Source organism: Netta rufina, assembly GCF_964035555.1.
Source record: "Netta rufina genome assembly, chromosome: 20".
In the NCBI taxonomy this organism is placed as follows: domain Eukaryota; kingdom Metazoa; phylum Chordata; class Aves; order Anseriformes; family Anatidae; genus Netta; species Netta rufina.
Window position 1 is genome coordinate 4,218,495 of NC_140144.1, and position 15,059 is coordinate 4,233,553.

The following is a 15,059-nucleotide window of genomic DNA, read 5'->3' on the forward strand; positions in this document are numbered from 1 at the left end:
AACCCTAGTGTCAACCAACCCCCATGCTGCTGTGATTTCTCTCTGTAGTACCGCAACCCTCTACTCCTGCCCCAGCCCCACAGCAGCTCTGGTTGCTGTTGGGAAACACCATCCCTGCTGTTCCTACTGGAGTGAAATAAGGCAGGAATAGATCTGATTCACCCCTAAATGAGTATTTTCATAACTTCCCTTGGTATCGCCATGGGAGGGAGCAGAGAACAAGGGAAGAACTCCAGAGCACCGAGAAGAACCTTCTGCAAGAGGGCTGGGGCTTGCCCAAAGCCCTGATGAGTTCTTCTGTCACTTCGTTAAGCTAATTGTCAACATCATGCCTGAGCAAAACAATTTAAATTCAGCTCCTACAGTGTATTGACAGAATTCATTGACCAAAGAGAGAAAAAAAAGACATTAGCCAACAGTTTGAAGTTGACTTGCAGTGGAAAAAAAGTAAAAATAAATAAATAATGGCCATAATTTCCTGTCATAATAGCCCTCCCAGACCTGTGCTTGGTCTGTAAGAATTCATCTTTAATCTTTTTTACTCTCTTCTATAAATCCAATATGTACTTAATAAAAAATATGAAATATGTCCTGTGGTGCAGATCTAAAGGCTGGGATAGAGATTGTCTGGGTGAGGGAGTTTATCTTTTCTGTAAAACTGCAATTGATTTAGATTCTTGACAGCTGTGAAAAATATAAATTTTCAACAAAGGCAAAAATAAAATCTCCCTCTCCAGCTGCCTCAGGGCTGTCCAATGCCAGAACTGTTTAGCCAGCCTTTATTATGAAGGCACATCCTGCTGGGGAATTTCACCAGTACTCCCAACATTTGAAAACAAACTCTGGAAGGGTCTTGTGGGGTGAGACCCCCACAGCACAATGCACCAAGGTGCTCTCTGGGTGTGAGTGGCTCCAGCTGGGTAGAGCCCAAGCTGTGGAGGAATCAGAGTATATATCAGATCAAGGGGAGATAAGGACATTAGGAACATGGGGAGCTCAGTAGCTGCACACTTGGAGGTCTGTATACAGCTGATGAGGCTTGTGGAGAACTAGTGTGAGAGCCAGCTCAGTGTTGTGAAAAGGACATGCATGCTCTGAATGTGGCACAGTAGGCATGATGTTGCAGTGTGAGTAATGTCGTTCACTCTTTTGTGTCTATCTAAATTTGCTTTTCAATTCTTTACACTAACCGTGAATTTATGCATGCACCTGTGACTCCACTGTGTGCATGTGTTCACATGTGCCCAGGTGCAAAGGGGAAGTCTTTTCTCTCTTGCTGTCTGTGCCTGTGTCCTTGCAAGACATACAAAGTGGTCCTTCCTCTCCCTTCAACATTGGTAATATTAAAGCTGGAGCACTGGGTCATGTTTGGACACCGTACTTGAAGGAAACATGAGACAACTGGGAAAAGCAAAGGAGAACAGACAGGGAGGTCAAGAAGAACTGAGCTACAAGGAAAAGTTGACTGGATTAGGGCTATTTGGCCTCAAGGAAAAAAGCCTGGAGTGAGGAAGGTGATGATCTCACAAAAGCTGGTGAAAGGGGAGGAGAATGGTCTGCTCTCTGTATTGGTGTGAAGCGGGACTCGAAGTCATGAACTTAAATTGCCAAAAAAATCAATTCAGATTAGATGTGAGTTAAGTCCTTGCAGCTGTAAGGATAACGAGTGCTGAAATTGATTGCTGGGGCAGTCATATCATCAGAGGTTATAAAGAGACATTTAGGCCAATATATGTGAGGGATGGCATAGACCTCATTGGTCCAGTGTTGTTTTGAGAGCTGGATTAGGTGGTTTCTTGAGTCTTCTCAGTTTTATTTTCCTGTAATTCCGTGGTTATTGCAACAAAAGACTCCAGGCAGATGAGAATGAAGAGTCTATGGTGCATCAGAAGCTGGTGATCTCATCTTCCCTGTGCTGTAGTCACTGATAAAGTTCCTCCTGCCAAAGCCTTTTCTCTCCTCATTGTCACTAAATTATTAGTGTACCATACCCAAGATTTATTTTCCTGCTATTAGTTTTACAAAGCAGTCTCCTGTTCTCATGGTAGGTAATATATACAAACAGTTTTAAATAAAAGGCTTGGAAAAGTTGAGGTCAATAAGCTAAATAAAGAAAATATGAAGCATATAATAAATCCAAAGGTACATCTAACAGAGCTAAAAATATAATGCTTATGATTAATTCAATATACTATAAATCCTCACAAATTTACTATTTGCTTATCTACACATCCCATAATTCACACAACACAAAAAAAAAATCACCATTGGCTTTCTTTGCACATATTTAACAACCATGCGTTTTTTATTTTTTTTTTCAGAATTATCACATTCCAGGATTTCTTTTTTTTGACACATTAGACTTATGCATATTCATTAGCGGACTGTGCAGTTCAGATCAAACTAGGCTTGCCTGAGTATATGAGCAGAGTGTATTTCTGACAGATACTTCAAAGCTGTCTACAGGATCAGAGCACACCCCACAGATATCTCCCCCTTCCCAGCATTGGGTGTTTTCCATTTTCTTTGTCCAGGTATTAGTTTGCAAATATTGGTGCAACTTAGTGCAATTTTAGGGTGTTTCAGAAGTTAGTGGGTTTGTATTTTACATTTACCCTGCGTAATAACATACTGAGAGTGCTCCAGGTACATTCTGTTTGATGCTTGATTCAAATGCATTGCAAGGTTTGAAATGCACCAAAACCACGGTGAATATTGGTCTTTCCACTGGTTATGCTCAGTTTTGTGTGTAGGTTTTTAACTCAAAAAATCATATGTATAATTATTTCATACTGTGCATTTTCAGATCATTTAGTGTGCTGAAGTGGAATGATTCTGCCCAGACCAATATTCACCGTGGTTTTGGTTTAGGACGTTGGTCTTTGTCCCATGATTCCTCATCCTTGGGGTCCCAGATTAAGGATGAGATCAGACCTTGCTGTGCAGTTCCTCTGAGCAGGCAATGCGCTTGATTGTGCAAAGACATCCTATAGAGGATCCCATGAACCGCTGGTGAATCTTCCTCTTGCTGTTCTGAGGAAGTCAAGACAAATGTAGAAGCTCTTTTCTTTTCCCCTTGCAGGTGGCATCGTGCTGAATCCTTCCTTCTATGGGATTCCTGGCCACACTCACACGATGATCCATGAAATCGGGCACAGCCTGGGGCTCTACCATGTCTTCCGGGGGATCTCAGAGATCCTCTCCTGCAGCGATCCATGCATGGAAACGGAGCCCTCCTTTGAGACTGGAGACCTCTGCAGTGACACCAACCCCGCTCCTAAGCACAAGCTGTGCGGGGATCCGGGACCTGGCAACGATACGTGTGGTTTTCACAGCTTCCTAAACACGCCCTTCAGTAACTTCATGAGCTATGCAGGTACGTGGGCTTCCTCAGTTTGCTGCTGGTGTCTGTGGTTGGGTGGGAACTGAGAACAGCAATATCAGCTCTGATTTCTGCAGTGCATTTCGTATAGGATTTTTTGCTGACATGTGTGTCCATTGGTATAGGACTGGTCTTTATGGGGACCAAATGTGATGGCCTCAGGAAATCCTTCCAGTTCTGTCGTTTTTCTTCTCTGAGTTTTCCCCAACTTTACATAGTTTCATGTGATTATCAGGTAGAAGGCTTGGGGGAGGACAGAAATGAGGCAAGCATTAAAAAAGAGCTCTTGAAGGCTTTACAGCAAATTTGACACCCTATTTTCCTGGAACCTTGACGCCTGATCTGAATCTTTGCACAACTCAAATTCAGAGGTTGTTTATCCTCTCCTCAGGAGACAGTACGTGTCAGATGAATATTGATACCACCAAGACTGTGGGAATGACATCTAATGAGACGCTGCTCGTGCCTCTGTGCATTCTGTCCGTTCAAATACCATGTTTGTTGTTTGATTCAGATGCACTGCAGTTGAGCTGCCATCACTCACACCTGAGTTTCCTCATCAGGGTGTGAATACTGGGACAGCACCTGGATTGGGATTGCTCTGCTGGTCAAAGCCTACCAGCACGGTGTGCTGATTTGTTCTAGAAGTGCAAACAGCTCTGTGCCAGTGTGGTAAAACCAACGCTTAAAGGGGAAAAAGCTTTTTAAGCAACCCCCTGATTTTGTAGCTACAGTTTTGCAGGCTTCTGTTGGCACAGCTCTGTTGCTTGGGGACGCTAGTTTGTAGCACTTACAGAACCATAGAATCACAGAATATCCCGAGTTGGAAGGGACCACTTCTAGAGAACATAATACAAAGAGGGCATGAGCTCCTGTGACCCCTGCCCATCAGACAAGGGCAAGGTGGGCTCCTTGCTCCTCCCCAGGAAGTTCAGGGGGAGCTGAAAGATCCCCTGTTATTTCTCAGAAGGAACAGGGAATATCTGGGCTTGTGTTTTTTATCTCAGGTCGCAGGGTCTAGCTGTGCTGAAGGTCTGTGACACTGAGCTGACAGCATCCACAGCATTTTAACGGGGACCAATACAATCATAGCCACTGAAGGGCACCTTAATACTACAGGCAGAAACACAGATTGCCCACTCAAAAGGTCACAAGAGTGCTTATTCTGTAATAAAACTGTGGGGAAGCAAAATGTTTAATGTCATCTGAGGCACAGATTGAAATGATTTATAACATAAATGCTTTCATGCCCTTCATGGCACTAGCTAAACGTGATGTTTAGTTTTCTTTTTATTTTTCTGTTCGTTTAGAAGGTGTTTTCAGGGGGAAGCATGCAAGCACTGAGTCAGCTCCTAAATGTGTTATGCACTTCTGTGCATGTGGCAGGGCAGAAAGTCTCATGCCTGCTAACAGTCTGCTGGTCATTTCACACAAATAACTCGGTGCCACTTGAGATTTACAGTATCCCTCCACCAAGTCTGCCTGTGTGTATGTGAAAAGGGGTGGTGCGTGCATGTCTCAGAACCCTGAGGTCTCGTCTTGCAAAGAGAAGTTGCCTTGCCAATTGTCTCGAGAGTTGAGATGGAGAGGCAGAGCACAGAGATGCATATCTGCTATTGGGAGCTAAGTATGTGCTGGTGTGCTGAGCAGAAACCTTTTTTTTTTTCTTGAAAAATTAAGTGAAGCGACATGATAGGTATCTCTAGAGCTCATGCATGAATCTGTTTGCTTTTCTGTTGTTGCCAGTGGAATAAAAATCATATCAGGATATCAAATCGCTGTAGAAATACCTTTGAAACATCTAGGTTGAGGTCATGCAGCTCTAAACATCGCCTTTCTTGCCTTCCTCTTTTGCTGCTCGTATACAACTTGATCCCATTGTTCCTGCCTATCCAATATCCATCTGTCCAGTCACCCCCAACTTGGTAGCAAAGCACCGACTTAAAGGGTAACTTCTCTTTCCCCAAAATAGCAAGTGAGAATATCTAGGAGATCAAGAAGTGTGAGAAAAGCTTTTTATTATTTTTACAAGTCCACCTAGCTGTGGTGTTCCCAAATAAAAGGAAGGCTAGTCTTTTAGACCACTCTGTATGAAAACAGCAGGAATTCTGCTTCTGAATTCTGGTGGAATAATCATCCCAGCAAAGTGTGTTGAATTTCTCTAATTATAATTTCATTTGAGGATCTCGAACCTTTCTTGAAATCGAGTGGTAAGTGAAACATCTCTCCCCCTCACCCCCTCCTGCCCCCAGCCTGTGCCGATGTTTAAGCAGATTGAGAATGCAGGTCATCTTTCTCCTGTGCCATTGTCTCACTGCTTTGTCCTATATATATTTTATTGTTCCTTTATGATGGCTATTAAGGGCCTTTGTCTCCTTCTGGGCTTCCGTGAAGAATATTTATGGCTTTTACAGCATGCTTAGGGATAGGCCATTGACAATTACTGAGGAAATCCAGAGATGTCATATTAAAGCGGCTTTTTGCAAAACCACGGCGTTTTGTGGATACTTTTGTGCTGGTGGTGCTGTGCATGTTTGACGAGGGAAGGTTCACCTCTCGGTGAAATTAGGTGAGAGACAGGGGAGCCTATAAGCTGGTGTGTCCTTACCCCTTCAGTGGCAGCAGGACTGCATTTGGGGCTGGCATTTGAGCAGGATCCCAAGCGAAGCCGACTCCTTTTACTTGTGGCTCAGGGAAGATGTGGTAAGCTTTTAAATTAGCCAGCAGATTCACACTTCTCTCTAGAACAAATTCATATTTTTTGAGTTTCACAGGGCATGGACTTGAAGACATCAGAGCATCTAGCAGTGGTATTACATCAAACCGCCGACTTACATGCAGGCAGGCAGTTCTTCGAACAGCCTTCGGTGACCTGCGTCTTCCCAGAAGAGCGTAGTACTTGACCTGTGCAAAACTGTCATTGTTGATTGTGTCGCGGCAGCGTGCAGCGGTCCCATCTGGGACTGAGATTTACTGGGCTGGGAACTCTGCAGGCATATGTGGAGAAACACTGTGTTTTCAAGAGCTGTTCATCTGATGGGAAGAGTACCAGAAAAATGGTTAAAGCACTAGCATCAAGTTCTTCAGCGTAGCTTTGCTGGGTGACTTTGCATAACATATTTATTCCTTCTGTGATTTGCACAATGGAGAACTGGTAATTTTCTACTTCTCCAGGGCATTGCAGTTGTAAAATCGTGTGATGTTCAGATAGTACTAGATGTGTTTTTGTTGCCAAACCATGTTTGAGAAAAACAGATGAAGTAAGAAATGAGAAATGGGTATTTATGGGAAATTCTGCAGCAACTTATTTCTCCATTTTGAATGAATAAGAAATCTGAAATATCAAAAATGTTTTTGCAGTTTTCAGAAATGGATTAAAATCATAATGGTGATGGAAGTTATTCAACTGCACCAAAATTTTCCCTTGTTAATCAGTGATTATAAATTATTTTCTTAAACTGATCTTTGAGAACATTTTTATTTGTTCATTAGAAACTTTGAGAACTTTTAAAAGTTAGTTAACTATTTTTTTTTTAAATTCTGGATTCTTTCAGTTAAGAAAACTGCAAAAGTCCATTGCACACAGTTTGTATGAGCCCCAGTTTATTTGGTTTATCCTAGCACTAGCTGTCCTTTATCCTTTTATCCACTCAGAGATGTTCTTTTACACGTGAAATCCTTCTAAATCCAGAGGCCCACTGGTAGCCCCAGCCCTGACCAGAAGGTGCTGCATGGAGGCTTTGAGTTTCATCACCTCCAGGTGTCTGTCCTCTCTTGGGATGATCTCTAGGTGCTTCATGTGTGTCCCGAACCAGAGGGAGGCAACGTTTATTGGTTTATTTTTTTTCCTTTTTAACTTCTCTTTCCCTTCACCTGCCTCCCCAAGTGATGACCGTGCTAATTTGTTCACAGGCCATTAACTTTTGAAAGTTGCAAGGCCCCATCCTGCCCTCTGCGAGAAGCTCCCATTCACCAGGCTGTAATTCTCTCTCTCTCTTGCTCCCGCTGTGACTCCTGTGCGGTTGATACGGTTTCTGTTTTAATTCCAGATGATGACTGCACCGACTCCTTCACGCCCAACCAAGTGGCCAGGATGCACTGCTACTTGGACCTTGTCTACCAGAGCTGGCAGCCTGCGAAGAAGCCGGCTCCTATTGCAATTGCCCCCCAGATTGTGGCTCGGACCTCCGCCTCTGTCACCCTGGAGTGGTTTCCTCCTATCGATGGACACTTCTTTGAAAGGTGATCACACGCTGCTCTGTACTCCTGCACTCCACTGAAGGGGAAGGGGAGGCAGGGGAGCAGCCTGAGGCCCCACTCCTACAGAGCAGCTTTAACATGTGCTACACTCAGCCTGGGTTAAGGCTCTTTATTAAATTGGTTCATATTGAGGAGGTTATTGATCTGTTTTCTGCTCTGCCTTTCTCAGCCTGTAGCACTCTGAGAGCCATTGATTTGCCATGTAAAAGGCAAATCTTTTTCCATATGTTATGGGAGGAATTTTCAATCAGCAATTCTGGCCTTGCGATTCCTGCAGTTACTGCTGCTCACGAGTACCTGTGGGCTTCAGCTCTGTCTGCATGATCCCCCTTCTCCTCTCGCACGTTTCCTTTCCAAGGACAAGGGGAATCTTGTTTCTACTGCCGTGACAGCACAGAGCTCGTGGGCAGTGGAGTTTCCCAAGGGCAGGAGGTGCAGGACCTGGGAGAGGACAAACGCTGCTTCCTTCCCTGAGCTGCAGGTCTGAGAAGGGAATTGAGCAAGGCACAATCAAATCCTTAAAGCCCTGAATATCCTACAAGTGTCATTGTGCTGCACCATGAGCAGAGTGTGTATGTCACAGCATGTGTATGTGCACATGTTCATGGCTCGCAGCTCCATTGTACCAATACAGAGGAATTAAAATGAATGCACAGCTGTGGGCAAGAGGTGCACCACACAACAGTTCACAGCCAAAGCCACCCTGCCTCAGGCATAACCTGAGCAACTGGGCAGTCTTCAAAACACAAGGGTGTCCAGCACAGAGCTGGATGTGCTGTAGGAACAGCCCTTCCTAAATAATCAACTATCTTGCATTGCCATTAACTCACCTTGGGTGTTTGCCTTTCCTCTCCACATCTTGCTCTGTTATTTTACAGAGAACAAACTTTGAGTGTCCTTCAGGACTGTAGCAGTGCATGCTGCAGGAGGCCAAATTTACAAGCATATTAGCACCCAAACAGCTGTCTCAGCACTGCTGCTTTGTTCGGAGAGAGCACCTGGAAAGCCACTACCTTAAGCATGGGTGAAACTCCTTCCAGCCCTGATAGGACAACGTGGCCATTTCGGTGTCCAGCCTGCACTTTATGGGAGTAGGCAGATAGCTGTCATTTTCTGCTCAGAGGAGATTTTCCACTTTTATGGCAGACGAATATGGGGGGTGGGGGAATCAAATTATATTAGGAGTTGATAAAGACGGGGCTTGTGCTCTGAACAGTATTTGGTTTAATTGCAGTTTTGCATCTGAATCCTTTTATTCCCTATGTGGTGAAAAGGACTTATGTGAAGTTCTGAAAATTAATTCAGAATTTTTTGGCCCATAATCATTTTTAGGTAAATTAAGTTTCTCCAATTTAATTTAGATTTCAGAAGATACTGACTGTGCGTTAAATAAATACCATCTGCCTCTTAAAGCACACTGATGCAGAGTTAATTGTTATGTAACCAAATATGTCTTTATTACATATTTCTTATAACTCAATCAATATGTTCTTAATAACCCCGAGTTAGTTGCTTCTTAAATGACATACAGTGGATAGCCTGCTAAATCTAAAATTTCATAACAGAGTTATATGTTAAGTAGTGATTTTCTAGAAAAAATATCCTTTGGGTTTTCAAATCCGTATGCTGTTTTACTGAACAGATTTAAAGAGACAGTTCCAAATACTTTGCATCCAATTCCTTGTTAAAATGGGATTCTGAGTACTAACAGATAGAGAAATGTTGCTGTGACCACTGTAAAACGTCACTGAAATCTATAAATTGCCCTGTCTAAAACAAGCCCAAACTTCTGATGTATTAATCAAAACACGTGTGATGGGAGTGTTGTAGTGACTAACGCAGCCCATGTGCTGAACTCCCAGTACCCGCGTGTCCGGCAGTGCGGGGATAGATACGTGCCTGTATCAATTTGCAAAATTGGGTCACTGTGCAAGACAAGTAGGAGGTAAAATTGGCCAAGTATAATCTTATCTGTGTGTGGGAATACTGTAAATCTTCGCAGATATTTTTACACAAAGTGCACACCATGGCCCAAATTTTACTTGCCTCACTTGAATGAATAAACTCATTCACTTCAATGGGACTATTCATGTATAAAACAGAAGACTGATACTCAACTGCTGAGTGCCTTGGGCCTGGTTTCTAATGCTCGGAGGCCCCTTCCATGCTGTTTTGACAGCGTAAAAGGGCCTTAAAAGGCTGAATGGCTCTGGCTACATTAGCAAGCATTGTGGCCCAATATAAGTAGATCTCTAGCGCAAAACAGTCGTTAATGAAGACCTGACGTCAACCCAGTAGGGGCTTCAGGGGTGTTTGCCTCAGCCTAGCTTGAGCCTGGTCCTGTGGCTGGGATGCCATGGGTTGGAGCACGTCAGGTGTGGTCCAGGGACACGTCTTCCACTGCGGCTCCCGGCAGAACAGGGTCCAGCTTCCGAGCTGTGGGACTGCTCCGAGCGCTGCAGGTGGGGAAGATGAAGAGTTTCACTTCAAAAGCCCTCTCCCGATCCAAACTACAAGGCTACTGGAGGTGCACTCCGTGCAATTGAAGTCCCTTTTGTTCTCTGGAGCTGTGCATAGGCAGTGACCTCTGCTTAATGAAAGTCAGGAAGGAAAAACTTAGCCTTGTGCTTAAAAATGTAACCCTGGGCTGGCTGTACGTGTGGGTGAGGTCCCGACAGCTCTGTGGCTGCAGGGGGATGAAGCAAGGGGGTAAAGGACCCCATGCCTCTTCCCTACTTAGATGCAAGTGTCACACTGCCACAATATTTGGTGCTTTTCTCTTAAGGCCTCAGTTCTAGAAATTGCATGATGTCCCTGAATATTGTGGTTGGATGTGGCGATCTTGAAGGTCTTTTCCAACCTAGGTGTTTCTATGATTCTGTGATTATGTGGCTTTGGGGACAGAGAATACTGCTAAGTCACAGTTCTTGTGGGTCTAGGGGTGCCCATCCTGTATCCTCATGCCTTGGCTGTGCACAGAAGTAAAATCTCCCTGGCAGACTCTCCTTACCTAGTTCATGTATACAGCTGATGGGTGCTGTATTGCTCCAGAGAGTCTTTTACCTGCATATAAATTTGCCAGCATGTGTTTGACCCTAAATTCCAGCAGCTGGTTGAACTTCTACACATCTTTAGTAATAAAATACATCAAACCCAAGCATTTATTCTTATTGTTGCTACCTATGGGATTGGAATAGTTGCCATTCCCCATACAACCACACACCAAAAAAAAAAAAAAAAAGCATGAAAATGTCACATGCGCATATAATAATATGTGATAATGAAATAATAATAGAGCCAACAAAACAAGTGAAAACAAGTGAGAAGAAGAAAACTCTATTCATTTCCTGACTGCATGTATTAGATGCGTTCATCTGCTGTCGCTAAGCATCCATTCATGCGCCTCCTGTTTGATATGCGTAGGCGGGATGTAAACAGTTATTGTAATAGGGCTCTGCAGCAGATTCTGCTTGGACAGAAAACTTTGAATGCATCTGCTCTTCCAAGTTTTCATTGAGGTGACTGTATTAATTTCCATGAATCTGATGCTATCTCATTCTTAGCAAGCAAATATTTTGGCCAGTATGTTTCCCAGATCTAGATGGCTGGGCTTGATAATTGCTTGCTTAAATCTTGCTGGAAAGTTTCAGTGCCTTGAGGGGGGGGAGGGCACTGATACTGAATTCCAAGCAAGCAGGTATAATTTAGTCCAAAAACAGGCATTGGTTACTGAAAGGAATGACAGATTTTTACTGGTTTGGGGTTGCCCACTAAACTGATGCCAGTCCTGATGAGAATTGCTTGTTTTTCACTAGTAATCTTTGTGTTTTGAATCCACCTCCCTGGAATATCATGCTGTAGGAATTAATTCCTCCTGTGCTCTGAACTTCAGAAGCTGGAATTTCCCCAGTACTTGGTTTATCAGAAAACAGCAAAGTCTAGATTTTCCATTACCCTGCAATTTGGGAAATCATGTGTACCGGTGTATAAGGTGTCAGATATGCTATCATTCCTAATTAACAGCGTTCTGAACCATTTTATGCTCATTTTGTCTTGCTGTCAGTGGCTACATAAGGTGTAAGGATCTGGCTTAGCTTTTCATAAGCCTGTAAATACAATTCCATAATTAGTTTTGACATCCATGGCTGTTTGCAGGATTTGTGTGCAAGAGTCTGCAGACCAAAATCTTTAACCCAGGAGTCATCCCCTGTGTAACTCCTTTCAGCCAGTGGAGTTACATCAGGGTTGAGTTTGGCTCCCAAACTGGAAAAGTAAAAAGAGAAAGTTTGCTCATAGCCTTTCCCACATGATGCTCCTTGTGATTTCTCTTACCTCCAAGTCCTTGCTGGTAAAAGGAAATGTTTGTCCATAAGCCTACAGTTTTTTCCACCATGGCAGCCTGTGATGAAATTGTATAGCTGCTAATTTGAGTAAAAAGCAGTCCTAATTGTGGAAACTTGGCTTTCAAAGCCCTGTCCTCATCCAGGACCAAGCACTAATGCAGGAGTCTCTTTGTAGAGAAACTGAAATATTATTATTGCAGGGATTTCTATCCTTACTGTTGGTGGATGTGTCTGAAAAACAACTGCACGATAATAATCCTACATTTTGATTTCTTGGTCCCATTTTTTCCAGATTCTTGATTTTCTTTTTTTTGGATATACTATTTAGGCATGCTGAATTAAACACTTAAACCACTGCTAAATGGATGGTTAAGAGGTGAAATAGGGAGGTGGCATCATACCAATAATACAGGTGGGTGAAGTGAGACAGAGAGCAGAGAAGTTACTCACGGCATGCCCAGGTTTGTTCATTATGACTGGTACAGATCATACAAGGAAGATCTTTGCTTCCCTTTCCTCTGTTCTACCCCATTGCCACACTTCATCCCGTCAGATGTTTTCAGCAGGTGCATCCCTCTCTGCGACGTCTGCTGGTTCAATCATTTACTGTCTCTTTGCAGGGGTGGCGGCGGGCCATACTGAAATGGATACGAGTTTTACCACTGATTTCATTCCAAGTCCCCCCTGTCGACAATCCCTGCTTCCGCCTAATTAAGCCAACTGAACGTTGACTTTCAAATAGATCCCTGTCAACAAATAGGAGATGCTAAGCCATAGAGCAGCTGAGCATGTGTCGTCTGTAGCACCAAAGGGAAACAAGGATGCACAGCCTGGGAGGGCTGGGGGGGTAACTTTGCTGTCCTCTTCTGCCTGAGGATCAGAGTGCCCTTTGCAAAGCTGTGCTGAAATAAATCACAATGGGAGATGATTGAAATTTGTGTGTCTGATTATAATAATTGCTGGCTCCATCCTTATTTGGGGTGTTTATAGAGTGCACTGTGTTGTGCACAAATTGTTTGCCTAAAACTTCTGTTCTTTCCTAGATGCATTTGTTCTCTTAAGATCACTACTTCTTTTGTTTGTTTTGGGTGGGCATCATTCGTTAAAGCAGAACAGTGAATTAAGAATAATAAACAAGTTTCTGGGATCAAAATACATGTTCTGGGTCATACTGGTGCCAAACTGTGAGACTCCAAAGAATGTTAGGGATGAACTGCGTGAGCCACGTCCTCAACTGATATAAATCACTTTAATGTTAGGGAAGGTATTAGAGTTACACTAGTCTACATCAGCTTAAACCCTCACCTTCTGAATGTATTAGCAAAAATATTTGTAAATCAGTGTTTAACTGGGCTTTCCTGGTCATCAGCTTCTGCTGATAGAGCTTTACTGACAGCATCTGGTATCAGACCTGTTGTCTAGTTGAAGTAATGCTGCTGTTGGGCAGTGAAGTGCCTTTCCCAATGCCACGTCATGCCATCTGATGGCATGGGGCCATAAGATGTTTCAGCTCAAAAAGAGCCATCTGCTGGTACCAAGGCTGCCAGGTACTGAATCCAGTTTCCCCTGTGGAAAGGATTAAGGGAATGTTCTTGTCTGTATGATCATAACCCACCCCTTTCCAGACTTCTAGTGATCGGGGCGGTGAGACACCTCCAAAAACAGGTCCTCGCACATTTAGCAAAGTCGTGCTTCACAGAGCAGCTCTGTCTGGTGCTTGCAGAGTCTGGGACTTTGCTGTGTCCTCTAATCACTGGTAAGCCCAAGGCCCTCACAGTCCTGCAGATGCCACAGGTTGATGCAATAAATCCATGGTGTGAGCAGGAATAAATCTGAAAACTCCCGAGACCTGTTTCTCTGCTCTGCTCGCTGAACAACACATATTTCCTTTGTTAGGGCTTGATCCAGGTGTAGGTAGGGAAAAAAGAACAAGACACATCTGAGTGTGGTTTCACAGGATGCTGTCATTGTATTTGTATTTGTTGGTGGACTCACACAGATGCTGTCTTCACAAGCCGTTAGCCCAAATCTATAGAAGATCAGGGTCAGAAAACACTCTTGTCAGTGCTGTAAGTAAAGAGGGTTAAGTGGAACTGAATTCTAAGTCTTACTGTTTTTACTATAGTTGAATAAGCAGCTCAGTCGGCTGTTACTAAGGTGGTGTGTTTTCCTGTTTTCCTGGCCTCCTAGAGAAGTGGGATCAGCATGTGATCTGTGTGTGGAAGGAAGAGTCCTGGTGCAGTATGCCTTCAGCGCCTCCTCCCCGATGCCCTGTGATCCCTCGGGGCACTGGAGCCCACGGGAAGCAGAAGGTAAGTCACGGGCAGGGACAAAGTCATGGCAGCGGAGAGGCTGGGCCAGAGAAAAAAGAGCGCCACGGAGCGGGTGGGAACCTCTGGGAGAGGGTGGCTGGCTGTACCTGCATGTAGCAAGAACAGAACTAGAGGACAAATAAATACACTGCGTCCCTGAAGTAATGCCCCTGGCTGAAATACCTGTGTTTGGCCCCCGTGTTCTGCCCCTGCCCATGAGTTAAATGAATTCCGGGAGCTGAACCTGAATTTCAGAAAGCAGCGGAGTGCCAAGAAACACTGACCATTCACATCTGCCAGATGAATTCCTCAGGGGAGCTGTTTACTCCTTCTACTCCAATTCCAAAAGTGAAGAATTGCATGTTATTTATTTGGACCCAATTTCTGCTGCCTTTGCTTGTACTGCGATGTAACAAGCTGCACCAGCAGACGTGCTGGAAGGAGCAGAGACTGCCCTTTGGGCAAGGACACCTGCAGGAATGCTGGTGACTGCATCAAGCTCAGTCTAGTTCAGGGTGCTGTGTAAGTCACAGCTTACAGCTCCTCTCCAGAGCAACTTGGAAGGAAAATGGTCTGCAGAGACCGTCGTACAATGCCATTAGATCTCCATCATTAACTCTGCTCCCTACATACCTTCCATAATGTACAGAGTTGGGTGTAGTAGAGTATATTTAAGATTATATGAATCAGAGGTCAGTAACCACAAGTTATAGTTTGGGAAGAGCAGAACATTATTTCAGTCTGTCCATCATGAGCTATTCC

At 44.0% G+C, this 15,059-nt stretch overlaps 1 protein-coding gene across 1 annotated transcript in view; it reads left to right on the forward strand.

Annotated features, from left to right (window-relative positions):
• Nucleotides 1–15,059, forward strand: part of PAPPA (pappalysin 1) — a gene marked incomplete at both ends in the record, with an annotated part of 177,212 nt that overhangs the window by 53,798 nt on the left and 108,355 nt on the right. The window contains 3 exons of the mRNA XM_084299267.1: nucleotides 3,083–3,376; nucleotides 7,432–7,624; nucleotides 14,176–14,297. Coding sequence (XP_084155393.1) covers nucleotides 3,083–3,376; nucleotides 7,432–7,624; nucleotides 14,176–14,297 — 609 coding nt within the window. The remainder of the gene's footprint in view (nucleotides 1–3,082; nucleotides 3,377–7,431; nucleotides 7,625–14,175; nucleotides 14,298–15,059) is intronic.